At 46.4% G+C, this 26,863-nt stretch overlaps 1 protein-coding gene across 3 annotated transcripts; it reads left to right on the top strand.

The window, feature by feature from the left end:
• The first annotated feature begins 734 nt into the window (after positions 1 to 734).
• On the top strand, positions 735 to 26,863 carry RFWD3 (ring finger and WD repeat domain 3). Of its 3 annotated transcripts, none has more exons than XM_054078996.1 (13): positions 735 to 789; positions 3,554 to 3,938; positions 5,284 to 5,519; positions 8,110 to 8,210; positions 8,304 to 8,501; positions 11,202 to 11,293; positions 13,428 to 13,542; positions 18,345 to 18,573; positions 19,764 to 19,914; positions 22,584 to 22,760; positions 23,347 to 23,561; positions 23,804 to 24,021; positions 24,658 to 26,863. In XM_054078996.1, the coding sequence occupies exons 2-13, from the start codon at positions 3,556 to 3,558 to the stop codon at positions 24,799 to 24,801; spliced, it is 2,259 nt and encodes a 752-aa protein (XP_053934971.1). In that variant the 5' UTR covers positions 735 to 789; positions 3,554 to 3,555; the 3' UTR covers positions 24,802 to 26,863. The 3 variants fall into 3 exon arrangements, with proteins under 3 accessions (XP_053934971.1, XP_053934969.1, XP_053934970.1); XM_054078994.1 differs by lacking the exon at positions 735 to 789 and adding an exon at positions 794 to 855; XM_054078995.1 differs by lacking the exon at positions 735 to 789 and adding an exon at positions 811 to 858.

Genomic DNA, 26,863 nt, shown 5'->3' with positions numbered 1-26,863 from the left:
CACCCCTCTGAGGGGCAGAGAGCACCCTGCCATGAGCTTCTGAGGGGAGAGGGCACCCTGCCATGAGCTCCTGAGGGGAGAGAGCACCCTGCCATGAGCTCCAGGGGGAGAGAGCACCCTGCCATGGGCTCCTGAGGGGAGAGAGCACCCTGCCATGGGCTCCTGAGGGGAGAGAGCACCCTGCCATGGGCTCCTGAGGGGAGAGAGCACCCTGCCATGGGCTCCTGAGGGGAGAGAGCACCCTGCCATGAGCTCCAGGGGGAGAGAGCACCCTGCCATGGGCTCCTGAGGGGAGAGAGCACCGTGCCATGAGCTCCAGGGGGAGAGAGCACCCTGCCATGGGCTCCTGAGGGGAGAGAGCACCCTGCCATGGGCTTCCGGTGGCAGAGGACACCCTGCCATTGTTTCCTATTGGGAGAGGGCACCCTGGCGCGGGCTCTGCCCCGGGACACACTCGGGGAGGAACTGGCCCCGCTCCGGCAGCGCTGCATTTGAACGGGCTCACGCTCCCGCTTCTTTGGCCACCGCGGCGGCTTCACCAATGGGAGCGCGCGCCCGGGCGCTGGCCCCGCCCCCTGCGGTCTCCTGCAGCCCCGCCGCCCAATCAGCGCGGCTCCCTCGCGGCGGCTGACCAATGAGAGCAGGCTACGCCCCCGCCCCGCGCTGACGGACGGGCCGCTGGCCAATGAGATCGCGGGGACGCCCCCCTCGCTGTCCAATAGAAGCGAGCGCTGGGCGCGCGCAGCCAATGGGCTGTGGGGGCGGGGCGGCGCGGAGCTCGAGCGGGCGGTGAGTGCGCAGCGGCCGCCCCGGGGCCGGTGGGGAGTCTGGAGGTGGCAGCCTGGGGGCCAAGAGGTGGTAGGGAGTCCAAGGGTGACAGCCCAGGGGTGAAGGGGAGCCCAAGGGTGGCGGCCCAGGGGTGACGGGGAGTCTGAGGGTGGCAGCCTAGGGGGGGCGGGGGGCGATAGGCGATGGGGAGCCCAGGGGTGATGGCCTAGGGCCCAAGGGATGCCGGAGAGCCCAGGGGTGATGGGGAGGCCAAAGGTGGCCGCCTAGGGCTGGTGGGGCAGCCCAGGGCTGGCGGCCTGGGAGCCAAGGGGCCGCTGGGAGGCCGGGGGTGGCAGCCCCAGGGGGCAGCGGGGCGGCTGGGGGTTACAGCCTGGGGGCCAAGAGGTGGTAGGGAGGCCGAGGGTGATGGCCCAGTGGCGGCAGGGGGCTGAAGGTGGCAGCCTAGGGCTGGTGGGGAACCTGCCCGTGGCGGCCTGGGGGCCAGAGGGTAGTGGGGAAGCCGAGGGCGGTCGCCTAAGGGTGGTGGGAAGCCCAGGGCTGGCGATTAGGAGTAGCAGGGGATGGCGGCCTAGGGGCCAAGGAGTGGCAAGAAGGCTGAGGGTGATGGTCGAGGGGAGTCAGGGAGGCCCAATGTGGCAGCCTAGGGCTCGTGGGGAACCCAGGGATGGTGGCCTGAGGGCCAAAGGGTGGTGGGGAAGCTGAGGGTGGCCACCCAGGGGAGACAGGGAGGCTGAGTGTGGCAGACTAGGGGTGGCGGGGAGCCCAGGGGTGGCAGCCCAAGTGCTATCTGATGGGACATCTGCCCCTTCCCGCCCCATTCATGTGACTGGATCGTTGTTAAAACAAGCGAGTCCTGTAAAAAGCCCCAAATAAACCCATGCTTAATTTTGGGTGGTGGTTGCGTTTTGGGTTCACTTTCTCTTGCAACAGGTGTGGTGTAACAACGCTTGGAGATGTAGAGCCAGGCTCAGGTCTGGCAGAGCAGTGGCAAGAGGCTCTCCACAAGGGGAGGCTGTTGCCTCAGCCTTTGGCTCTGGTTGGTACCACAGTGGCTCCTGTCAGCGCTGCTCCTCAAGCTCCCTGCTGTGACAGCATTCATTCTGGGGCAAGGAGCTCATTGACAGAGACCTTCCATCTGTAAGGTCCTCTAGGGACTGCTGGGCAAGCAGCTGGCTGTCAGGGGAAGGCCCCCTGCTTTGGGATGCCCCTGGCCATCAGGGGGAGATGCCTTTGCCCCTTTCAGAAAGACTCCAAGGTTTAATGGTGAAAACGCCAGTATTAATGCCTCTCTTTTTTTTTAATTAAGACATCTGTACGTTTAGTTAACACATCGTGATGACTCTTTTTAACTCTGAGTTAATTTATTGGGAAAGTAAAGGGTCTGTTGTCCTTACAGGTGGCAATTTTATCATGAATGCGAGTTTATCACTAGAGAAGCAGTGCTTGATCACTGAATATTATTATATTCTGACTGTATGACTGTTCTGGGAGGAGGTGGCATTTAACATCTATTTTTGGGCTAACTTAGGCTGAATATTGTTAGTTAGGATAAGATTTTATAAATAATCCATAAATTAAAACTACTTAAAAGTTCTATAAAAACATGTCAGCATTGGTACATCCCCCTCTAGTAATTCCTGTATATATATCCTAGTTATTCTTTGTTGTAAAAGCAGCCTTTGCTCTGTTTGCACCGCACCGAGCCTAATAAGTTTTGGTGTGTGCTTTGGGTCCTTAAGTACCACTAAAGGTCTACAATTCCCAAGGCCTTCCAGGTTTAGGATTGCTTAAGAATGTGAATGTTTTTCAGCAGCTTGCGGAATTTAATCCACACTCCCCTCTGTGAAAGAGGGATGATATTTTAGGGCACGCTTATTTATTCAGTAATGAAATAATCTTCAACTTTTTTTGTGGTGTAAGAACAAAGACTGCCTGTAGAACAAGGTGACTACAGTGCTCTAAATAGGTGGCTGCCACCTGAGCAATGCTTTTCTTCCAAACCTAAGGTAATGCTCCTATTTAGGAGGTAACCTGAAATCGTTATCCTTAGGACACTAGCAGGGCAGCTATTCTGAAACGATGTATGTGAGGTTTTACTGCAAATTTCACAATTCTCTCATCTTGGGCTGAACTGGTTCTGTAGGCAATGTCTCAGTTGTGGGTTCTGCTGTGGTTTGTTCTCTGGGTTTGTGTGGTGTTGATCAATATAAAGCATCTGAAAGGCCTGTTGGGTCACCTGTGGGTAAGGGTCATAGTGATCTGTTACCGTAATGGAGTTTTATTTGAAGAAAGTTGAAAACAACGCCATTCCCTGAGTGCAGTGCAACAGACAAAGGGCTGCACTGTAGAGCTTGTTTCTGGCTGTGTTTGGGGGCTTTTGTACAGTTCTGCTCACCTTGAAGAATCTATTTCCAAACTCTGTTCTCCAAGATCCCCATGAATTTACTGGCAAGTTAATGATGCCAGTAAGAAATCCCTGGCTTCCCCTATTTATCCAAATCGGTTTTGCAATGTACCTTTGGTGTTGTTGAGCCAAAGACTCTGGGTCAAGGACGCTGGGAGGGTGCTGGCTGCTATGCTGACTCGCATACCTGTATCAAGTTGAGACAGTTTAGCTCTGCAGCAAAAGGACAAATCTTCTCTTAAGTCTGAATTATAAAGGCTTTTGCAGTCACTGACTGCTGCAACTGATTCTCACCACAGTCGGGCTTGAAGTAGGGCACAGACTTGTGATTAAATACTAGTTTTCTTCAACTCTTTGCAGAAATGGCTCAAGAAGAGATGGAAGTTGATCTTCAACCAGTGCTTGGTTACTCTGCAGAGAGCTTCAGGATGCTTCCCACAGAACCCTCTGGTCCTGCGGCGCTATCTTCTGGTGCTCCAGCGCTCGGTGAAGGAGGAGGCAGCGTTGCAGTTCTTCCTGATGATGATGCTGTTGTCCTACCAAATGCTGGCACAACAAGGGAAGCAGCTGCTGAGCCTGACGGGCCATCAGATCCTGCCTCGGCGCTAGGTGGGCTGCAAAGGCTACCAGGGGCATTCAATCCGTATCGGCCATTGCTTGTGCCACAGGTCACGCAGCGTCCCCCGCTGAGGAGAGCTCGCAGGCAACAGAGAATTAGTCGCTCCCAGAGGACTGTCAGTGCCAGGTAAAACGAACAAAATTGGGTCTGAGCTGCACTCTTACCAAGCTTGGCATCAGTTTAAAACCGCCTTGCTTCCTGGCTTTTAGAGTCCAGCTCAGTCCATGTGTGTGGTCATGGCCAAATTCGGGGCAGCTGACATGGCTTTCAGGCTCAGTAATGGCACCTTGCTCTGATCTTTTCTGGCAGAATATTTCCTCTTAAGTGAATCCCCCTGTTTCTTATGTTGGCAGTGGTGTTGACTTCTGAGCCCTTCTATGCTTTCCACCTTGCTTGCAGAGCTTCTGCTCACGCCGTTCCCTCTGCTGTGCCCGGTTCCTGTCAGTGCTTCCTGCAGCAATGCTGAGTCTCGGCAGCTCCAGCCAGCATTTAGCTCAGTGGAGCTTGTGCTCTGTTTTGCATTTCACCTTTAATTTTGGGACTGCCTGGTTAAGTTTTTCTGGTGACAATTGCTGCAGAAACTTTCACAACCTTGCAAATTAATATTTTTCTTGGGGTGTGGGGTCAAAGAAAAAGTTATTCTGTGTTTAATGCCATTTGTGATGGTAAAGACTGATGAGCAGGGATGCTCTCTAGCCAGAAAGAAATCCCCCTTTCTGCTTTGTTTGGTTTTGTCTCGTCTTTGTAGCTTTTGTAAATGTCAAGGGTGAAATAATTAACTGGAGCATTGCCTTTAAATTCAGTGAGACAGAACTCTGTTCTTCCCAGATAATTAAACATAGCTGTGCTGTTTGCCCTTGGTTTGCGTGGGAAGGTCACTGTAGTTCTCGGGGCTAGAAGGCAACCCGAAAAACATCTCTTTGGAATCTGGAGGATAATTGAGATGATAGCTGAACTGATGCAGGGAGGATTTTCTATCCAGGAATGAAGTTCCAGCAGAAAACAAGAGAGAAAGTAGAAAGACTAGGCAGAAAGTAGTCAATGGAATGGAACTCTGCTACAAGCCTTGTGCACTGACTGTGGCCAGTGCTGTGGGAACCAGGTCTGAATTTGGGTTGGACGAATCCATTAGGAGTTGTTTAGACTATTAGTGAACAATACTTACATTGTCTTTGCTTTTCTCCCAGTTTGGCCACCACCTCACCTCAAAAGACCATATTGTTGTTGTGATGAGAAGGAGGTTTTCTTTGAGCTGAGCAAAATGTGTGGTTGCTGTACGATACTGCCGATTGTTCATAAAGCAGGCAATTGTATGGAATTGCCCCTCTACCAGGGAAGGGCTTTCTTGATAACCAATATCTTCCTGCTGCAGTCAGAGCCCAGGAATTGTACCGCAAACAAGTGTGGAGAAACACGCAGAGTCTTTAGCTGAAATAACTGTGCCTTTTATTTCTTTCTTTTTTGGATGCAGGGCAGCCTTGGACAGTTACTTTCAACTCAGCAGGACCCAAGAGCCAACTACAGGACAAGTTCCACATCTGGAGCCCTCGCATGTTGCGAGGGGCGACCGGGAACACAGCTCAGATGAAATAATAGAAGTGAGCGACTCTGACAGCAGCACTTCTGGGGAGGAGGAGGGAGCGGCGGAGGCTGCAGCACCGCTGTCCCCACCGGCCCAGGAAGCACCTGCAGCAGCTGGCTCAGGAGGTTTGTGCTATGCTTGAGCTGTGTGGAGACTTATTGCAGAAATTCATTTCGCTGTTACAAAACTCAGTGGGGAAAAAACTCTTTTGTGCTTCCCAACAGATGGTGTTAAGAGATAATGATGCACGCAGCTGACAGGAGCGGGTTGCTGCCACAAGGCTTTCTGGAAAGCATTTCCTAAGAGCTGAAGCAGCAATAGGTGATTGTTACTGTAGTGGTAAATACAGTCTTTGCTATTTGCAGGCTGCTGCTTATAAGTAATGCTGGAAATGTTCAGAATAACTTCAGGTTTAGAGATAAGTATTTTGAACGCTTCCTTTGATATGTATTATCAAAGAATATGACTGAATACATCAAGTCACATCTCTGGAGAACAGCAGTGCTTTTGGTTTTCAGAGAAGGATCTGATTCAGTACTTTTTAATTATTTCGGATTTCAGTCTGCTTCAATTTAGAGCTTTCTTTTTATTCCTGTAATTCCTTGTAATGCTTAGCTGAGGAGATAGAGATCCTCAGGACAGCAGGCTTCTGTTTGCCTTTTTCTTTCATTGGCTCTTTCTGGCTCGCAATCCTTTACCCAGACACATGTTCACAGGCTGCTACGCACTTCAGTGACGTTGCTTGTGATGAATGTGCAGTTTATGTAAGAGTGGGGAATGGTTAATGTACTAGTAAAGGTTATTGAGGCACAAAGAACTTGAAAACAAGATTACTTTTTTTACTTCAGTCTCTAAGGAAGGCTCTGCAGAGGGACCTGGACGGGCTGGATCCATGGGCTGAGGCCAACAGGATGGGGTTCCAGCAAGACTCAGTGCTGGGTCCTGCATTTGGGTCCCAACCCCGTGCAGTGCTCCGGGCTTGGGAAGAGGGGCTGGAAAGCTGCCTGGCGAAAAGGACCGGGGGTGGTGGTCGACAGCATCTGAACATGAGCCAGCAGTGGCCCAGGTGGCCAAGAAGACCAATAACATCATGGCTTAGATCGGCCATGGGGTGGCCAGCAGGAGTAGGGACGGGATCGTCCGCCTGTGCTCTGCACTGGTGAGGCCGCACCTCAAATCCTGGGTTCAGTTCTGGGCCCTCACTATAATAAGGTCATTGAGGGGCTGGAGCGTGTCCAGAGAAGGGAACAGAGCTGGGGAAGCGTCTGCAGCACAGGGGCTCTGGGGAGCGGCTGAGGGACCTGGGACTGTTCAGCCTGGAGAAGAGGAAGCCCAGGGGAGACCTCCTGGATCTCTACAACAGCCTGAAAGGAGGTTGTAGTGAGATGGGTGTTGGTCTTTTCTCCTTAGTAACAAACAACAGGATGAGGGGAAATGGCCTCAAGTTGTGCCAGGGAGGTTTGGATTGGATACTAGGAAAAATCCCTTCACTGAAAGCGTTCTCAGGCACTGGTACGGGCTGCCCAGGGCAGTGTTGGAGTCACCATCCCTAGAAGCTTTCAAAAGCCGTGTGGCTGTGGTGCTTTGGGACATGGTTTAGTGGTGGACTCGGCAGTATTAGGTTGGACTCAATCTTAAAGGTCTTTTCTGGCCTAAATGATGCTGTGATTCTATGGATATCCTTATGTGTTACTCTGCCCTTAGTTTTGTTTTTGATTGGCCCGCTCACCTTGACACCTTTTTTTGAGGGTAGATCCATGGGGTGTGTTTTGGACAGATTCATTCTGTTAGCTCTGAACCAGTCAGGAACTCAAGCCCTTAGGTGCTCTCTAATGTTGTGTGAACATACGCTGTCTTTTGGGTTTCCTGGAATTCCTTTGTCTCTCTTGCTTATAAAAGCCACTGGTTCCCATTCAGCCTGGAACCACAGAGGCTGAAAACTTTATTACATGAACCAGGATTAGCTAGTACCTCTCTACTGAACTAACGATACCTGCCTCAAGTACTGAATGTGACTAAGAACTCTTATGTTTTGTCAGGAGATAGGTGGGAGACAGCGATTTCTGCTCCTTTTTTCATATGCTGGTAACACAAATGTAGTGTTTATGTGCCCATACTTCAACAGAAGGGCTAACAGAGGCCTACTGAAAAAACATATGGCCCAGCAGAACTCATAGTTCTGATAACTATCACATGGAAAACTGCTTCATTCAAGGTGAATGGGCAGATAGCATACGGTAAATGCTTTTTGGCACATGAAATATGTATGCTTGGATCCCTTGGCAAAGCAGCTGCTTCATATTGGTGTCTGTCTCCAAGCATAATGATGCAGGGTTCTGCCCTTCAGTCTGCCTAGCTGTAGACATCTATGCAGAGAGATTTGTTTCCAGCAGGTGAGAAAGTCCTGATAACAATTGCAGTCTTTAAAACCTCCTTTTTTTTTTTTTTTTTTTTTTTACCAAATACGCTGAAATTCTGCCTCTTTCTATAAAAGAAAGCATGAAGTTTTTCAGCACTGCCATTGGTGATGACTGACACAGAGACTGCCTGACCTGCTGCATCCAGGGCACTGATCTGAAGCTTTGTATGTGACCTGTGCCATTGTCACACTGCTTACCTTATGCCCTGATGCTTTCAGATCAAGCCAAGGAACACTCCTTCCCCTACTCCTTCCCGCTGTTATATATCAGTTAATTTAGTCAGTGCTTTCTTTAGTTTCCAGTCAGGTCCAAGTGGAGCCACCTCAGGCTTTGTCTCAAGGTTCTGCAGAACATGGAATTCAAGAAGGCGAAGAGGCTGAAGTCCAGCAAAAGCAGGTAAGATGACCTTAAATGCTGTTGGAGACAGTAGATATGGTCAGTACTGCATTTGTCCAAAAATATTGTCTGGCTTTTTATTTTTAATCCTAGAGAACTCCACTAAAGAAACCAGACCCATCAGCCCCTGTTGCACTGCAGGATGAGGAGGAAGGGGATACCTGTGCAATCTGTTTTGAGCAGTGGACCAATGCTGGAGACCACCGTCTCTCAGCACTGCGGTGTGGTCACCTCTTTGGTTACACCTGCATCGAAAGGTGGCTCAAGGGACAAGCAGGGAAGTGCCCCCAGGTAAAATGGACGTTTATGTGCTCTGGAAAGGACTTGCTATTACATTAATTCTGCTGCAGGCCTGATCACTTTGTTAAAACTGCTCACTGCATGAAGAATCCACCTTTGTCTGCTGTTAGAAATAACAAAAATCACCATTACTTGATGTGATCAGGCCAGGAACAGCTAGTGCTGCTTTAACGGGAGGATTCTGACTTGGATTTTCTCCCTGAAGTAGAGCATTTGTGAGTAGCAGACTCAGAAGCTTGAGAGTTCAAGTGCTAAACCTGTAACACTGCACTGTGGTCTTGGTGTGTCGGAATGGCAGATGGATTCCTGGAAGCAATTAACTGAGCATAAAGAATATGTTATTGCACAGGAATTCTGTTTGAGAACTGTTTTCAGTCGGTTAATCTTCTGTTTTGAACCACATCTGCTTTTACAGCCTTAAAGCAGATCGGGTTGTTTTGGTAGCTTGCAGAGAGTGAACTGAGGAACAAGTTGCATCCTTCCACGTACATTTGCAAGTGGTAGGTCTGCTTCTTAAAGTGATCTTTTCGGTTTTGTTTCCATGGGTAGTATTGATCTCTTCCCAATTAGGTCCATGCTTATGTGACATTCTTCTGTTCCTTATTCCTGTTCTTCAGAAGGGAATATTGTCAAAAAATAAGTCAATGAGTACTTTGTAAATAGGATTCAGTTCTACCACTTTCAGAATTGGTGGCTGGAAGCCCAGGATGTCTTTGGCTTTGTCATTTTAAAAGCTTCCATGCTCTTGCTTGACTTTGTGCAGATTTCCCTCCTGTCAACCAGAAACTTGCTGTGTATGTGCACTGTGATTAAACCAGAATCACTGTTGCCATAGCAAAGGCCCAAACCTTATTTTTCTTATCCCTGTCAATTCTGTGTAAGCTTTTCTTCATCTACTGCAGGCCCAGACAAAATTCTCTGAGACTTTCCTGGCATCTTTGCACTTTGGAATTTTGTGACTGCTTTCTTCCTGAACCCTGGCAACTCCTGAGGGGTGCTTGCTCCCTGTTCTCTTCCAGTGACATAGCTACTAAAAAATTCCTCGGAGAACTTCTTGCTCTGGAGAGAACCTTGCAGCTCTACCCACCTTCCCTCCATGTTCAGTCGCTGTCCTTTGCGACCAGGCATTCTCTAATTGAATAGCACGGGGTTACTGTACGTGGTGCTCTGTTTAGTAAGTGGCTTGAATGCAAGTTACTGTGAAACAGCAGCACTCCTGACCCCTGCCAGTGACAACTGCTGCCTGCCGGGAAAGCTGTCTTAGCTACTTATAGCTCTGCAAGATGGTTCTTTATGAGGGGAGGAGAGTTGTCTGATGTGAAGCCATTGCCTCTGATCTCTTCGTGCTGATAAGTAATAGAGAAGCTTGCATGTTAAGCACACTTAGTAATTTGTCGACGGCGAGGGAAGCAAGCGGACAACTCAGTGTGAGTGATAAAGCAAGCTTCGCCTTTATTCAAAATCAGCCCGGATTATATACCCTAACATTCAAAAGATGCTTTGTGCTTTATAATTTGTTACACCTTATACATGATTAGTTACTTAAAACTATTTGTTCTCTATTGATTCATTGTCCTTTGTTAATTCATTAATACTATGTTGCTACTTCGAGTTCCGTTTATCTACTTGCAGTTATATTACAGTTGCAGCTGGGCTCGGTGCTCCATCCTGTTCCCTTGGGAAAGACTCACTTGTCCTTCAGAAGTTTCTTCTTAGAGATTCCTCCTTGTATGCCTTCTTGTTCTTCCAGTCCATATCTTCACTCAAAGTTTAACAAGGTTTCCACTTACACAATACGTGTCTCACAAAGCTTTTCTGTTAAATCATGTCCTTGTTCACTTAACCATTCCTCGATCCATTTTTCAACATTCTCATGTCCTTTTTCACTTAACCATTTCCCAACAGTAATTTAATGTTCAGAGGAGTTTACTTGATCTTTCTCTGCCTCTTTTCTGATCAACAAAGTGTGTTTACAGATATGCAGTAAGCTTGCAGATGCTGTGATTTTCTCCCAAGTCGCAACTCGAGGAGGTGTTATCCCTTCTTTTTAAGGTGAATCTGAAGTACTAAATGGTCACAGCTAGATCCACAAATCTATTGAAATATCTGGCTCCCTGTGTATCACTGAAATCAATAGGATGTCAGTGTTTCATACTGACGCTGGAATGCTGCTATGGATTTGAGCCTATAGGATTTGATTAGAGGACTATTTTACATATAACAGAGTTGGGAGTCTTCTCAGGAGTTCCCAAATGTTTGTCTGTTGACCAAGCAGCCAGTCTTGATGTTTTCAAATTAGAGATTGCGCTTAGATCATTTCCTCCCTTGCTTTAGCTGATTTATTTTGGGTTTGGTTTGGTCTTGGTTTGTTTTGTCCCTGGGACTTCCCTGACCATGCTGCATCGCTGGTGCTTTAGCAGCACAAATATAGTGGGAAGCAAAGGTGCATTATTGAAAATGCAATAGGATCTACGGCTTAAACTGTTACAGCCACAGTTAGAGGTCTGGTGTCTATATGAGGGAGTCTCTCGCAAACATGCTGTATTTGCTTTTGTGGATGTGTTTTCAAGTAGAAACTTCTGCCCTGCAAAGCTATAAGGACTGTTCAAAATGATGCCTAGCAACTCATAGGGGTGCATAGTTTGGATGGCTAAATTCTTGTAGGTGAACCAAACTTGTCTTTCATTTCAGTGCAACAAGAAAGCGAAACGCTCTGACATTGTGGTCCTTTATGCTCGTACTTTGAAAGCGCTGGATACCAGTGAACAGGAGCGCATGAAGAGGTATGGAGTCTCCACGGCAAGATGTGATTTCTTCTGTGTGGCATCTTCAGTGGCTGCAGTCTGGCTTCTACCTCATGTTTTTATTTCCTGCACTGTCTAAAGCAATTTGTGTGTTCCTTTGTGGGGGTTACCATGAGTATGGCTGTCTTAAACAAAGGCCGTGCTAGATTGCACGTGTCTTACCTGGAAAGGGAGTTTTCTTTTAGAACAGAACCCTTGAGTTTGCGCTTTGCAGCACTGAAATAACAAAAGCTTTCTTGTGCTGTGTCCTGAAATGTCATCATGGGAGAATGTGCAGAATTGTTGCCAAAAATCTGTATATTGCTAATTCATCATTAGGTGAAAAAAGTGAGGCATAGTTAGAAATGCAAGGAGGGTGAATAGCTGACCTTTTCTGCCATCTTTTCTGCATGCATTAAACAGAGTAATCTCTCGTATGAATCACTTTCCATCTTGCTTTGTCAAATTCTTCATGTAGCTTTACTTATAAAAGGTCAGCAAGCATTACCATGACTCTAGTTCCTCCTCCAAATTAAATGTAGACTTTTTATTGAAAAAGAAAGTGGGGATGAAAATGAGGACTAATTTCTTTTCAGCAAGATTCTCTCACAGGTACTGCTCTGAAATTGAAAGGCTGCAGATATCCAAGTTCCGCTGAATCTTGTAGTGAACAGAATTTAATTGGGGTCGTCTTCACTTGTCTCTAACTATACTGCACTAAAGAAAGAAGTTTCAACGCAGTTGGAACTCCACTGTCCTAGTAATTATTAATCAGAAATGGTTGAGGAGTAACTGTCATGAAGGGAAAAATCTCCCTTCTGTCTTCCTGATGGTGTTTGAACAATACCTTTAGAAGGTCTCACTTCTTTTACTGGATTGACACTGCAAAGCAAATTATAAATAAGATTTTTTTTCAAGAGCACCGAAGGTATTTGGGTGTTTAAATCCTCTCCCGTGGCGAGGTAGTTGTCTAATTGCTGCTTATGTCTCAAACTCGCTGCGGCCCTTCCCTGCTTGCCCTACGCCTCCTCTGCCTCCTGTTTTTGTTGGGAGGCGGGCAGCAAAGACTGCCTGTCAGTCCAGTGAAAGTGTTGGCAGTGGCTGCTTTGTGGCACACAGCCACGAGCTGAGGGCAAACACAAACAATGATGCACACATCGATACTGTTTGCGCGTAGCCTTGGATAAGGTATAAGATCATGGGTTTTGTTATTCACGTTCAAAAAAGCCAGCCTTTGGGCTCTGGGTACTTGTTTAAGGAATGTTTGCAGTGATTAAATAAGGCATTTCACCTGTTTCTTATGCTGCAATATAATCCTGTGAAGATGCTACAGGGCAACATCAGGATTCTGTGCTTTGTAAACGTTCAAGGCTAGGCCTTTATATTTAGAAGGTACTTAGGTAAGCTACATCTCCCTGCACATGAACTACTGAAATAACTGGAATATTGCAGCTTTTGTGGTGCAGAAGGCAGTGTTAACATTATAGACCAAATGTACAGATGATTTTTAAAGAATACCAGTGTTTCTTCTGGCTTTTCAACTATTCCTTCGTATACAAAGCATATAGGAAAGAGGAATTCAAGTATTTTATCCAAACTACTGCTGCTAAATTGTGTATTCGCTTTTAGACTCAAGGTGAGGTAGCAAGTATGGCTTCTGTTTGGGCCATACAGAGAATTAACCTTTATCTACTTCTGATAACAGCTATATTTTCCTGAAACACAAAGTTAGTCAGTAGTAGTAGAAACAATCTTGCGTATCTTGCGGTGTTATGACTTGCTGCATTACTGACACAGTGTATTACATGGATGTTGATGGCATAGAATTTACTAAACTGTTTTTGTAGGAAAAAAAGTGATCTCTCTTTCACTGTCTACTACAAAATTGGCACATTTGGAGAGAGTGAGGAGAAAGGCTGTTGTTTCTAAGGAACGATGCTTGAGCGAGTCATTTGGTACAGTTGCATAACCGAGAACGTCTTGAGGCGAATGTCCTGGAGGAGTGCAGTGTAGGATTTTCTATTACTTCTGAATTAACCTGAATAAGCCCTGTGTTGGGATAGGAGCAGACAGTCCAGAGAAGCCTTCTGTGTAATATAAAATCTTAAGCCTTTCTCTTCTCTTGTTCCTCCAGCTCTTTAGAAAAGGAACAAATGTTGCGGAGACAGGCCGAGCTGGAATCTGCACAGAACCGCCTCCAGTTGCAGGTTTTGACAGATGAATGCAGCAAACTCCGCAAGCAAGTTCAGGTGAGTCTCACACAGCTAATGCACAGAGGATTCCCTTTTTCTACAACCTATCTGTTGTTCTCTACAACCTCTTCTCTTAAAGAAGTCAGGCTTCTGATTTTAATAAGCAGGAAGATGTAATAAACCCAATTGACGACTCATCGGGAATATTTTAAACATCGCAGACTGACATATTCACATACACTACATGTGCTTCTAAGACTTAATTGAAGTTGCAAGTGCAGCTTAGCGGTAGAGTTGTTTTGACTGCTGTTGCAGATTCCTCTTCAGGTTTTTTAGTGTCCAGCAAGGCCTGGTAATACAGAACCAAACTTATTCTCCTCATCTTTCTCTTGACTGCATCAAAATACCCTTGAAAATCTCTATAGTAAACTGTAATGGGTCCTATTGCTAGTTAGTCGAGAACCTTTGAGGAGCAGGTACGGCTGTTTGCAAAACCAAAAGAAAACAAAAAGCCCCTAATTTTTTTTTTGTGAAGGTCAGTCAGTGTTCTGCTTCAGCACCTTCTGGTACAGTGAGACCTGGGTTGTGCCTGGGCTGAACCTCGGTGCCTTTACAATACCAATTACCGAAAGCCAATGACTGGTTGCTAAATGACTGCTTCCTTTCTGGCTCACGCAATAACATGATGTTTTGTAACCCATCACAGTGATGTTTGCAGGATTCCTATAAATTGTCGGGTTTACTGGTGCTTCCAACTGAATTATCCGGCATGTTCCACCAGTGTTTCCCGTAGCCCGTTTCACTGTTTTTTGTTGTATGAGGTAGATGATATCTAATTTCTTACTCTAGTAACTCACTGAATTTTGATCTTTTCTCTGCTTCTGGATGTTTTTTATAGCCCTGGCTATTTACGTCTGTACACTAAGAAACATCTGCTTTGCTAAAGTCCTCCTGTGTGACGTAAGATAAGGCTTTATAAATTGCTTGCCTAAATTCCTGCAGGAAGCTGTGTGCTCATCAGCACTAATAAGAAAATTGGTCCATTTTAAACTTTGGCTTGAGAAAAATGTGAATAATATAAAACCGTGTGTCCGTAATGTCTTCCTGCAATTCTTTTGGTGTTAAATGGTAGAGTATCCAGTCTAACTGAACTGAAGTTTCAGGTTATAAAGATAAAGTACCCAGTGTTCTTTAAGCTCTGTTTCAGTATTTATACTGCATTCATCATTGTCCTGTAACGTTTAATGTGAATGCCAGAAGCAATTTTCAGTTGCTTGTTTAGACTATGAATGAACTGAAAGTAAAACAATTTGCTAGGGAGGAGAAAATCAGCAAGAATTCTGCAATAGGTCTCTAAGTTGTTTGATTATACTTTGAGCGTGTGCCTGACAAGCTCCTTATCTTCCGTGAGGCCACGTAGTAAAGCAGCCTCTTGCAGAGAATTGGTTAGGTTGGAAGGGCCTCAAGTCGGGTAACTTCAGTGTGGGGTTGGGTCATGCCAGGTTGTGAGTGTACGCAAGCAGATTGCACATCCTCCCTGGACATCCTGTTGTTTGACCATCCTCAATGAGAATATTTTTCCCTAATATTTAATCTGAATTTGCCTTGTTGCATCTTGAGTTTGTTGCCCTGGTCCTGTCAGCAAGGATTGTTACTGATGGCCCAAGAAAAGCTGTTTAATTGGTATGAAAAGCTTTAAGTGAACATAGAAAACAAAATGCTGTGGGATTACAGAAGAAATGTGTGAAATGCCTGTGCTCAGAGGGACGTTTGTATGGCAGAGTTCAGTTGCATAGATTTATTGCAGTTGTTATGAAGTTGCATGCAAACCTCAATGACTGAGGTCTTCTGGAAAGCAAATGCCACTTGTTTTCCCCTAGAGTCATTGTGTGAGCCCTGTTTTGTTGCTAATGCACTTGGGAGCTGTGCCTCATCAGCAGTCACATCACTAGTTCTGACCTTTTTTTAGGTCTGCATGCCTTATTTCCCTGGCTCTTGTCCATTGTACTTTGTCATTGAAGTATTTAAGATGATTGAGTCTAGAAAAGGAATGTTTAGGTCTTCAGCTCTATGAAAACACATGAGGAAAGGCAGTCGAGGGGAGAGGGGGCAGGCAGCTAACTAAAGCTCTAGAAGAGAGCTCTCAGCAGTGTTGTCTTTCTGCAGCATTTGCTGTGCTGAGCGCTGGCTGCACTGCCTGGCAGGTTCAGGCTTGCGTTTTGGAAGCCATGCTGCTGGAGCGTTACTTCTGCCTCAAGCTTTTTCCTTTGTGAGAATGAAGAACTTGAATCAGATGGGAGCTACTGCAGCGCTCTTCCTGAATCTGCCAACAATGTCAGTGCAAGGGAGCTAATGATGAGCAAACCATCTCTGGCTTCTGGCACTGATACCCCTGGCCAGCTTGGGTAGGAGGTCCGTTTGTGTGAGAGGAAAGCTCGTTCTGCTTGTATGTGGGGCAGTAAAGGGAGGATGGGCAAGGAAATGACAGATTGCACACTGCTATGGAGAAGGAAGTGCAATTGTGACCCTTGTGCTCGATTTACTGGAAAAGCTGTTTTAAACAGGATTTTTGGAGCATCTAGAAAAACTTGGATGGCAAAATATCAATAAAAGTTTGTGAATATAACACCTTTAAGGAAAATTTAGGCTTTATTTATTTTTATTTCATAAAAACCTTTCATCTTTGTGATCTTTGTGTTGATGTCTGGGGAAGGTCTGTATGGAGTAAGTAAAAGCTGGCGTTTCATTTGGCTGTTATTAATAGCGAAGCCAATTAAAAATGTTGCGTGTCCCTTTGAGTTTGAACCTGAACCAAAGGAAGGTGGAATGCCTGGAGTGCGGAACTGCAGCTCGGGGTTGTAGCTTCATGTGTTTGTCTCTATTAAATGTGAGGCTGCGGGTGTGTAGCACAAGGCAGCAGGCATGACTTCTGTAAGAGGTCTGTGGGAGCAGCGCCGGAGTGACAGCCAGCTGGTAACTGCCTTGGTCTGGAAAGCTTCACAGCGACTGTAACCTAATACTCTAAATGGTTCTGAGTTTCTAGGAGCTGAAGAATTTCTTCCTTTCCTATTCATTGTGCTCTTGTCCGTGCTCCTTAGGAAGACTTCTGCTGTATGTCTGCTTCGTTCCCCAATGTGGGACTTTGTTCAAGCTGAAATCTAGGAAGCGGTCACAGTGTGTGCCCTCAAGGCCCTTGGTCAACCCCAGGTGTCAGGAAAACTCTGCGCTGCCGGAAGAGTTTTTTTGAGCACAGTTGGTGCAATTTGTTCTGTGGCACAATGCTTTTAATCACCTCGGTAATGGGTCTCCAGTAAGATTTTCTGATTCTGCTGGGTTTGTCCATTGTGGTTACATTTGTAAGCATTGTACTTATTGTCCTCGTGGCTTTAATTGCCTGGTTTCCTTTTTAATACCTTGTAAAAGTTGAATGTTGAGTGAGGGTGACAAGGAAAATTTTTTAACTCCCCAGAGCTACAAATAATTTTAATCTCTTCTGATTCTCAGCTGTGATGATATCCCCCTGCCTTTCAGAAACAATGAGTTTATTAAATTTTTTATGAATATCACTTTCTTCTAAGTTATCACTGACTGCCTACTCTAAGCCGGAAGCTGTAGCTTCCATTGTAGGCATCCTAGCGCCCCTCACGCCTCCTCTTCTTGCCCAGCTTGTTTTGTATTTTTGCTCTAACAGGATCATCTTGAGTCTTTGGCTTCAACTTTTATTCTTTTGGGGAATTTACAATGTCCTTGATGCAAAACAGATCAGACCTCTGTATAATATCAGAATTGCTCTCCTCTTGAGCAACTGCCAGAAGTTATAGGTCTTGATGCTAACTGTTAATGTAGAGCATGATCTTTGATCTTGCCTCTTTGAGAACTGCTGCCTTTGCTTAGACCCGAGTTAAGTGGCGAGTGGCTGATTCAATATTGAAGCTAGTTTGCAATCACTAATATATTCATAATATCACTCTTGAAGCCCTTAATTGTTTAAAAATTACATGGTATTTGAAGCATAATCTATATTCTCAGACAACTGAGAGTAAGTGTTAGTTTTCTTAATACATTCGCTCCCTCTAATATCCCTGGGGTTCTCTATGTCTGGGTTTGCCCTTGGATTACAACAAGTTGATCAAAATATTTTTTTGGGGACCGTTTTTAGTTGATTCGCAATACGCAATATTTGCGTGTTTGCCTCAGCCCTGATGATCTGTGTGGAAAGAGGAATTCTAGGAATAGAATGGAAGGATGGAAGCTGTCCTTGGCCATGTCTTCGAGCATCCTTGAGCGTTCATCAGTTGCAGCTGAGGAGGAGGGAGGAGGAGGTGGTGGAAAAGAGTGTTGGAGCTCTTGAGTGTTGCATCATTCCTGGAATTTGATGCCCGGGGTTTACAAGAACAGGGTCATCGTCATTAAATAGACTGACTGGTTTCCTGCAACGCCTTTTATGTTGAAACCTGGGCTTTTATTTTTTTATGAGGTGTTCTGGAAAATGATTCTAATTGACTTTCTCTTGTGGTTTAGCTACATGCAGTACTTGGCAGTTCATTCTCTTCTAAACAGCATTGATCTGGTAATTGTTACTGGCTTTAATGTGTTGCCCAAGACCCTGTCACGGGATCTAATACATACAATGACAGACTATGTTCTGCCAGAACTTGCGTAGTGTTTTGAATGCTGTTGTTGCTCATAGTCATAGTCAGTCGACTTGGAGATCCAGCATTGCAGGAACAACTTGGAAACCGGACCGTATTCTCCCTCATTATCTAAGAACAAGTACAGTTGGAGTATCTGGAACAGATAGCACAGCAGGTTACTTCACCAGTGACGCATTAAAGCTCTTTGGGTGTTTTTCTTTGCAGGAGCTGAAGGCTCTGGTGGCCCAGCACAACGTGAGTGCTTCTCAGCAACCTGGCAGCTCCTGCACCTGCCTCCCAGGCAGCCTCCCCTCCAGCCAAAGCCAGCGCAAGTACCACTTGGAGAAGGTTTTTGTGGTGTCTCAGGCTGGGAACTGCAGAGTCATGGCATACTGTGACGCACTGAGTTGTCTTGTGGTATCACAGCCTTCTCCACAGTCTACTTTTATTCCTGGTAATTAAGCAAGTCAAGATTTCGGGGTTCATAGGTGAAAGCTAAATGTTTTCTACTTACTCCCTGCTTCTCATGTCTCTTGCTTGATCTTTGTGTGTGCCTTGTAAACTGGGAATACTTCCTGTAGTTGCTCTGCACTGGTAACTTCTGCCTAGCAAGGTTGCTTGTTTACCCCATCACTCCCTGAGGCAGAATCTGCGTCAGAGGGTCTCTGGCTCCTCTGCCAAAGCACCACATCCACAGGAAGGTAAAAGGTGTCTCTGATGCTGTGCTGTGAAGCTGACCCTTTGCAAAAAGCTGAGTCTTCTGAAAGAACAAGTGGGTAGTGTGCGAGTCTTGCAGAGAAGCTTCCAGTGCTTGAGCGAGAAACACTGCTCCCCACGTTGTGGGTGGGTCGATCCACAGGCAGTTGACCTGATGGAAGCTTTAAAAAATAAAACCAACAGAAACAAAAATTAAAAAAACCCTTTTGCTATAAGTGATGGGAGCAGTGTTTCCCAGTGAGGAGACAGGAAGCCAAGAAGTCATGGGCAGCCATGTTTCTGTCTTGCTGTTATGGCAAGGGGCAAGTGACCTGACATCTGATCCGGCGCCAACTTGCGTTGGATCCAGTGAAATGGATGTAGCATTAGGAGTCTGAGAGAGTTTATTTGTGAAGTACTTCAGTGCTTTCTGAACGATGAAATTCTCTTTGTTTGATCAATGGTTTGGAGGTTAATATGCCTCATCTAGGCATGACCAAATTGTTTTCTGCATTCAGCTGACCGTATTTTTCTGGCTTTTGGACTCAGGGAATGTATCTCTGAATGGAGGCTTTGTGGTGACTCATAGCACACAGGTTAAGTTCACCTGTAAGCATTCTTTGCAGAGATGCTTGTTCTCTTAAATAGCCATGTAATCCTATTGTGTGTGTTTTTATCTAGGCAAGACTGCCTTTGAAGAAACTGGCTAAAGAGCAGCAGACTCTTGTAACAAGTACAGACTTTGCTTTTGCTGGCTGGGATCCCCTAGGATTTAGCCCTGTTGCCATTTTAACTGAAGAACGGTTTGTGGCAGTTATTCAGAACAGCAAATAATTCTTACACGTTGATCCCCTCACAGACTTCAGTACAGACGGTGTAGTTCTGGCACAGGATTGCTAGTTCCACACGTATGCCACTTTGATAACCTGCTTTATCCTTCTGTGACAGGTTGTGGTGTGAAGATGATGAGCGTGGCCAACATGAAGAGCAGTCAGTACATCGCCATCCACAGCAAACAGATCCGGGGACTGGCTTTCGGCAGGCGAGCAGATGGCTTGCTGCTCTCTGCCGCTCTGGACAACACTCTCAAACTGACCAGGTGAGCCCTGTGGTGGGGGAGCAACCTGGCCTAGTGGAGTTCTGCTCTGTGCATGGGTCTGGTTTGGGTTTTGTTTAGTCTCACTCTCAATGTCTTGCGGCACTTGCTGTTCTGCTTTCCAAAAGATGCTGCGAAGACGAGACCAGGACTGCATAGTCTTCCTGCATGTAGGGACTAACAGGGAAAGACTTGTTCACGCTTTCGCACCTCTTAGGTGGAGGTGCTACGGATCTACCTGTCTGTGATACTTCTCCTGTGGAGAACTTGGTGGAAAACAAATAATCTGGCAGGGATTGGTTGAGCACCAGTTTGTGTTGAGGACAAATGGAGCATAATGTAAAGATGTGGAATTTACTGTCCACTTGGTTTTCTGCTGCTGCACAGAAATGTGAAGCGTGGGAACCCCTATGGCATAAAACAGAAACAAGGGGTGTTTGGATTCTGCACGTTCTTCCCTGCACTGATGTTGACTTCTCCAATTTTAACCTTTTTGCAGAGCATGGAATTCATTTGGGATATGAAATATACGGACAGCGCTGTTGAGCACGTGCTAGAAGAACACAGGCTTTCTAGAGCTAGCAGAGCCTTAAGGCAGCAGCTTGGAGATTAATTATGCAGAGTCTGAGCAAAAAATGTGCGGTCCTGCTAGAATTCACAGCCTATGAGTGTTTTCTTACTTGCTCTTCAATCTTGAGTTTAACCTCCTTCAGAACTTTCGTGGCAGATAGATTCTTATTGAGTTATATTAACATACTCGTGCACATCAGTGTAAGGCTAGGGTGTGTCTGTTAGGTGACTGCCTGATTCCAATCCTTTCCCAGCAGCAAAGTAGTGAAGAGAAGCTAATCCTGCAACAAAGATGTAAAGGATGCTGCTTTCTTATTACTGCACTCAAGTATTTGCTAGTTAAAAGTAAACAAAACTGTCTGGCTGATGCTGAAGTCAGTGTGTCAGACTTCTAACCAATGGAGTTGATATTCTTTTCATGGCTTAATGTGGAAAGTGGCTTCTGCTCGCGGTATCTCCTCAGACACTTGACTCCCATATCAGCCTGGCTGCCTGCACTGGGACTTTTGTGATCCTCTAGCTTTTGTGCTTGTCCCCAGAGTGTCTTGGAGTTAAGTGCTGGCTTCAGCAGCATCCTCATACTTTCAGTCTCCCTCTGAAAGAAAAGGCCTTCTCTGGGCATCTTTTTTCTCTAGTTACTGACTCCATAGTCATCCTGCTAAAAGGTATTATCCAAGATGTCCTTAAGTCTCCTGTTCAGCTTGCAGGTGTTTAAATAGCAGTATGACTGGGTTTTTTCCCTGTCTGTTTTAACCCATCACTGTTCTGATATCAAACTCCATTAGTGTTCCGTAGCCAGGTTTGTCTTTAGTTGTTACCCTTTTACTTACCTGCGAGCAATTACTTGCTTCTCTGGAGCTCTGAGCATGATCGCCTTCCCCAGGGAGGGTCCTGTGTTGTGAAAGATATCCAGAGTTGCTTTAAGTGCTCTTTTCTGTTTCATACTGTTCTCGATGTGCTGAGCCTCTGACAATGCTGCCTGTTGCAAATACATTCTAGTCTGATGCCAGCTTTGCCTGCTATTCTGGGTTGCATCCCTCTGTGTGTCTCTCTTCTTCCTTCCACGAATCTGGTTTCTAAAGAAACACCATAAATGTCCTTTTAACTGTCCTTACCCCACTCACTGTCTCACTCTTGCTTAAATTGGATTCTTTTGAGGTGTAAGCACTGTTAGAATCATAGAATTGTTTGGTTGGAAAAGACCTTTGAAAACATTGAGTCCAATTGTACCTGTCCACTAGTAAATCATGTCCCTGAGCCCCTTATCTACTGGTCTTTCAAATGCCTCCAGGGATGGTGACTCCACTGCCCTGGGCAGCCTCTGCCAGTGCCCGATAACTGTTTTGGTGAAGGATTTTTTTTCCTGATGTCTGATCTAAATTTCTCCTGGTACAACTTGAGGCCATTTCCTCTTGTCCTACCACTTGTTACTTGAGAGCAGAGACCGGCAGGTGCCTGGCTACAACCTCCTTTCAGGCATTTGTAGATGATGATAAGGTCTCCCCTTGGCTTCCTTTTCTCCAGGTTAAACAGCCCCAGCTCCCTCAGCCACCTCTCCTAAGGCTTGTCCTCCAGCCCCTTCGTTGTCCTTCTCTGGATGCACTCCAGCACCTCGGTGTCCTTCTTGTAGTGAGGGGCCCAAAACTGCAGTGTTCCTCTCTTGTAAAAAGAGGGAAATATTTAATGAGGGACGTCATTTGAAGAGATGAACCCTGTGATCTTGGGAATATGCGGCATTATGGGATTACACTAGAGTCGCTTCTCCTAATTGTTTCCAGAAAAATAACTTAGCTTTCTCTTTCCGGTAAGGCAGCTGAGACCCTGCTCCGAGATTTCCTTTCGCAGTCTCCAAAGATCAATTTGGAAAAAGAAGCACTGGCCTGGAAGAATTATAAATCATTTGACAATATCTAAGTGATTATTCTGTCTAGATTTTCTAGGTTTATGCCCAGAGAAAAGGAGGAGTTAATTCAGAATTCAGTCTAAAGAGAGATGCTTCTGTCTAAAGACTTCAGAAAGCTAGATTTGCTTACCTTAATTATGCTGTTTTCTCATCAGTAGATGCTTGTGCAATGGGCCAACACTTCACTTTTCTTCTGCAGCTTGGCAACAAATACTGTGGTGCAGACATATAACACTGGCCGTCCTGTCTGGAGCTGCTGCTGGTGCCTCGATGATACAAATTATGTCTATGCTGGATTGGTCAATGGCTCCATCATGATCTATGATCTGAGAGACACGAACTCTCATGTCCAAGAACTAGTCCCTCAGAAGTCCAGGTACAGTGTTAGGATTTTCACTCCTCTCAGCTTCACTAATATACATTACTTCTTCCATTACTCACACAGCAATTGTAACGGCTTAAGATGCTTTATGCGAATCTCTTGTTCAGAAATTCAAATCCATCGCAGATGTCCGAAGGTTACATTGTTTGGATATAACTTAGCACTCAGTACCTGCGTCTTTTTAAGGCACACAGTGGTCAGAAATGGGACCATCGGTGCAGCCTTAGCAGGAGAACTGGATTTGGTTTGGAGATGGGTTTAGTATTTAATTTGGGAAGGACAAATTACAGAGAGGCGTGAGACACGGGTATCTTTGCTACTCAGGGAATTAAATGCTGATTTACACACATCTGATAGGTGTTGTCTAATGCCCTTTTAAAACATAAGGCTTTATAGTTAAGTTGAATTCCATTTATTCTTGACAAACCCATTGGGGTTCCTTGCTCACAGGGCCATGTTGCAGCCTGGTTAGGCCCCTTCTTTGCAGTGTGGTTGAAGAGGCTGTAGCTCTAAAGTGGTGCGGCAGAATGCCAGCGTGGCTGCTGCTGGCAGCACTGAGCCTTGCTGGTCGCACTTCCAGGTGCCCCATGGTGTCGTTGTCCTACCTGCCCCGGATGGCCTCAGCATCACTGCCTTATGGTGGAATATTAGCTGGGAGCTTGGAAGGAGCCTGCTTTTGGGAACAGAAATCTGGCAACTCCTACCGGCCTCATCACCTGCCACTGGAACCTGGAGGATGCATCGATATTCAAACAGAGATCAGCACACGGCACTGCCTCGCGACGTACAGGCCGAGTATGTAACCGTGTGCTCTGCAATGTGCTTTCCGTTGACGCTCTGACCTGCTCTTCGAGTCCAACAGCAGCGCTGGTGCTCAGGGCACAGCAGGTGTGGAGTCGCTGCCCTAGCCAGAGCGATGGGCACATAGATAAGAACTGGGAGAGGGCAAAAGGAGGCAGCTGCAGGGTGATGTTGCTTGTATTCCTACAGCCAAAACTAGTCTTTAATTATATCACCTTTTTATTTCTGTCACACAGGTAAAAATAACCCATGTGTGCGTTGCGTAATGATGGAACTGACTTGCAGCCCACTGACAGAGGCCTCTGAAGATGTGGTGTGTTCTTCTAATCCAGTTCAGACGTTCAGTGCTGGGCCCACCTGCAAGCTGCTCACCAAGAATGCCATTTTTCAGAGCCCAGAGGAGGATGGCAGCGTCTTTGTGTGTGCTGGAGATGAGGCGTCTAATTCTGCCCTGGTATCTCTCGTTCCTTTCAGTGTGGGGGAGGGTTTTATTGCAGTTCTTAAGAGAGAAGCCTTATCGGTGTCACAGCATCAGTGTGTTTTGGTGGGAATTGTCAGGCATGTTACCCTGTGCAGGTTCCTCTGCTGCGCTTGCTGTAGCCACTGTAACAGTGCGATAGCGTGGCTCTCCCGGCGTTAGCCAAGGCCCATGGCCTGCATCCACAGAGGGGGACACAGGCAGCGCCCCTGTTGTCCACCAGAGGAATGTAGCTGGGCATGTTGGCACAACTGGGCACTAACTGGTGTAACAGGGACTTGCCGGGATAGCTGTTGTGGTCAGTGCTGTGAGAGATGGACGTGGGCTTTTTAAGAATGACAGGCAAGACAAGGAGGAGGGTTGCCCTTTGTATGGAAAAGGGGCTCCGATGCAGAGGATGAACAGGCTGCACAAGAGCTCATAGTCAGGGACAGGAGAGGGCAGTCAGGGTGACATCATGCAGTGAGTGTTGGAGACCATCCAGGCAGGGTGAGAAAGTAGGGAAAGGGTCCTCCTATAAGTGACTTGAGGACAGCCTTTTCTCTAGAGAGGAAGCTCTATTTTGGATGAGAGGGGAGAATCCTGCAGCCTTTGACCTTGTCTGTCCCACAGCTCTGGGATGCCGGCAGTGGCTCCTTGCTGCAGAAGCTGCAGGCGGACCTGCCAGTGCTGGATATCTGCCCCTTGGAAGTGAACCAAACCCACCTCCTGGCTACTCTGACTGAGAAGATGGTGAAGCTCTACAAGTGGCAGTGAGAATGGTCCCTGCACCTGCCACAGAGCAGCTTTCCGAACGTGCTGCTGACCAACCCTACGCAACCACAGCCCCAGGCTGCTGTCCTGCACGTGCTCCTTACAGGAGATGGGAACCGCTGCAGCACCATCCTGGCAGTAGGCGAGAAATGGACACACTGGTGCCTGGAGCAATTCCCTTCCTTCATCTTCCTTTTTAGGTCTGCTCTTATTTCTTCCCTGTTCAACTTTCTTCAGTCAAACTTTGCAAGGTGCCTCAGCACAACAATAATTCTCGGACTGTCTCCAGCGTGCGTCGCTGCACTTTTTTCCAGTGTGAATACAGCACGGGGACTTGCAAATCTCTTCTACAAATCAACAAAAACAAGAGGAACTTGAAGACCTGAGGCTCCCACTGAACTTTGTCATGGAGTGCTGCTGTGATTACTGGGTGATGGAAAGGTGGCAATATTGGCATCTTGCTGGTAGGGTCGATACTCAGAATAAAAGCAAGTTCATTGCTTTAGAGAAGGTACTACCATGTTCCTTTAAAGGTCTAGGGTCAGCTGGCTGTTATTCCCTGCTGAAGGACAGATCCTGTTTTGTGGCTGTGGAGAGAACAGGCTTGGAAAACCTACAGAGAACCTTTTTATTTTTTGTTTTTTTTTCCATGAGCATATACTCTGCACTGTAATTCCTTAATTCTCTGCCCCTTTTTCCTTCCCCTTCTCTCTTCTCTGCTTCACCTGCAGGCAAACTTGTGTAGTTTGATTGTGGGAAATGAAACTAGAGAAGTACAGGTGAAGAGGAGGTGCTTCTTGCGCTGCTGGCTGCTGCAGCCCATGGTGTCCTTCCTCAAAGACAGTCACGTATGGAAACACTCGGAAAAGAATGCTGCCTGCTTTTTTTCAGCCTTTTTCCCCCTTTGAGGAATTGGTGGAAACCGAGGGATTTCATCAGCTCACTTTCACTGACCTTCTGCCTTCCTTAAATCATAGCTGCCAGCTCACCAGCCGGTCACAGAGGCCTCCCAGTTGTCTTGGTGTGCAGCTGCGCTGGGCCTTGCTGGCTTACATCAGTCTGAGCTCACCGCATGGGATCGCGGGTCAGGGGATGTGTGTGGCCAAGTACTGTGGGCGCTCAGCACCGAGGGGGGTGAGAATGTCAGATTACGAAATGGGAGTTAGGTTTCATTTTGTGTTTAACAAAACCAAACTTACAAGGATAATGGAAGCTGCAAGACTAGTTCCCTCCAGCCACGGTAAGCAGCATCCATCCAGTTCAGATTGAGCATGGCCCCTCTTAAACTGCCAGGACCATTTTATCTTCTGAAGGTTCCGGCTTGCACAGTATGATCCTGTTGCTTTACCTCTTAAAAACGAGATTGAGATGATCTCTGCTTAACTTTATATGTTTCTGTATAGTATTTTGTTCCTATATTTTTATATACTGTAAAAATAAAATGTTTATAGTTCTTAGATATAGCTGGTGCTGCTGTACTTTAAAAGTATGTCTTGGTGATACACACTGTGTATCTTGTGGACGTAAACGAGCGTCCCTGTGTGCAGGTAGGGTTTCTTCCACTTTGTAGTGTTGCCAAGTCATGCTGGGCTTGAGGCTGAAATCACGGAAGCGTTCAGCGAGTGGGGAGTCCTCACTCAACCGCGCTGCTCAGACCAGTTGAGGGGACAGGGCTGAGAAAAGTCAGGCTATGTGCCTGGAACATCCCTTTAACTGGAAAGAAGCTCATTGAGGTTGAGACTTCTTGGCATTTTAACAATGCTCAGGAATAAAGGGTTAGTAGAAGGAAAATCACTGGGACAGGGTCTCCGGTAATGCCAGCTAAAACCAGAGGGAGCAGGCTGCTCCCTGCCAACTGGGTGCAATGAGCTGCTTGTTCTCAGCCATTCCAAGGCATCCTTTATGCCCCTCAACTCCAACCGCTTGCTCTGACAAGAAATCTGGAAAACCTTGAATACGTCCAGGGAAAGGAATGAAAACGGCCTTTCAGCTTTTGGTTTTCTAGGTAGCGGTTGTTTTCTGCACTGTACCTCATTCCTGTAGTATGAACTAAAATGCTATTAAA

Source organism: Cuculus canorus, chromosome 13 (assembly GCF_017976375.1).
Source record: "Cuculus canorus isolate bCucCan1 chromosome 13, bCucCan1.pri, whole genome shotgun sequence".
Taxonomy (NCBI): Eukaryota; Metazoa; Chordata; class Aves; order Cuculiformes; family Cuculidae; genus Cuculus; species Cuculus canorus.
The sequence above is the reverse complement of the archived record's forward strand: the minus strand, read 5'-3'. Positions and strand labels throughout refer to the sequence as shown.

What these genes read in the sequence shown, in the direction of transcription:
- RFWD3 (XM_054078996.1), top strand. Translation starts at nt 3,556, where the DNA reads ATGGCTCAAGAAGAGATGGAAGTTGATCTTCAACCAGTGCTTGGTTAC. An exon ending in TGCAGCAGCTGGCTCAGGAG is followed by an intron (nt 5,520 to 8,109) that starts GTTTGTGCTATG and finishes TGCTTTCTTTAG; the next exon opens with TTTCCAGTCAGGTCCAAGTG. An exon ending in CTAGTCCCTCAGAAGTCCAG is followed by an intron (nt 22,761 to 23,346) that starts GTACAGTGTTAG and finishes TCGCACTTCCAG; the next exon opens with GTGCCCCATGGTGTCGTTGT.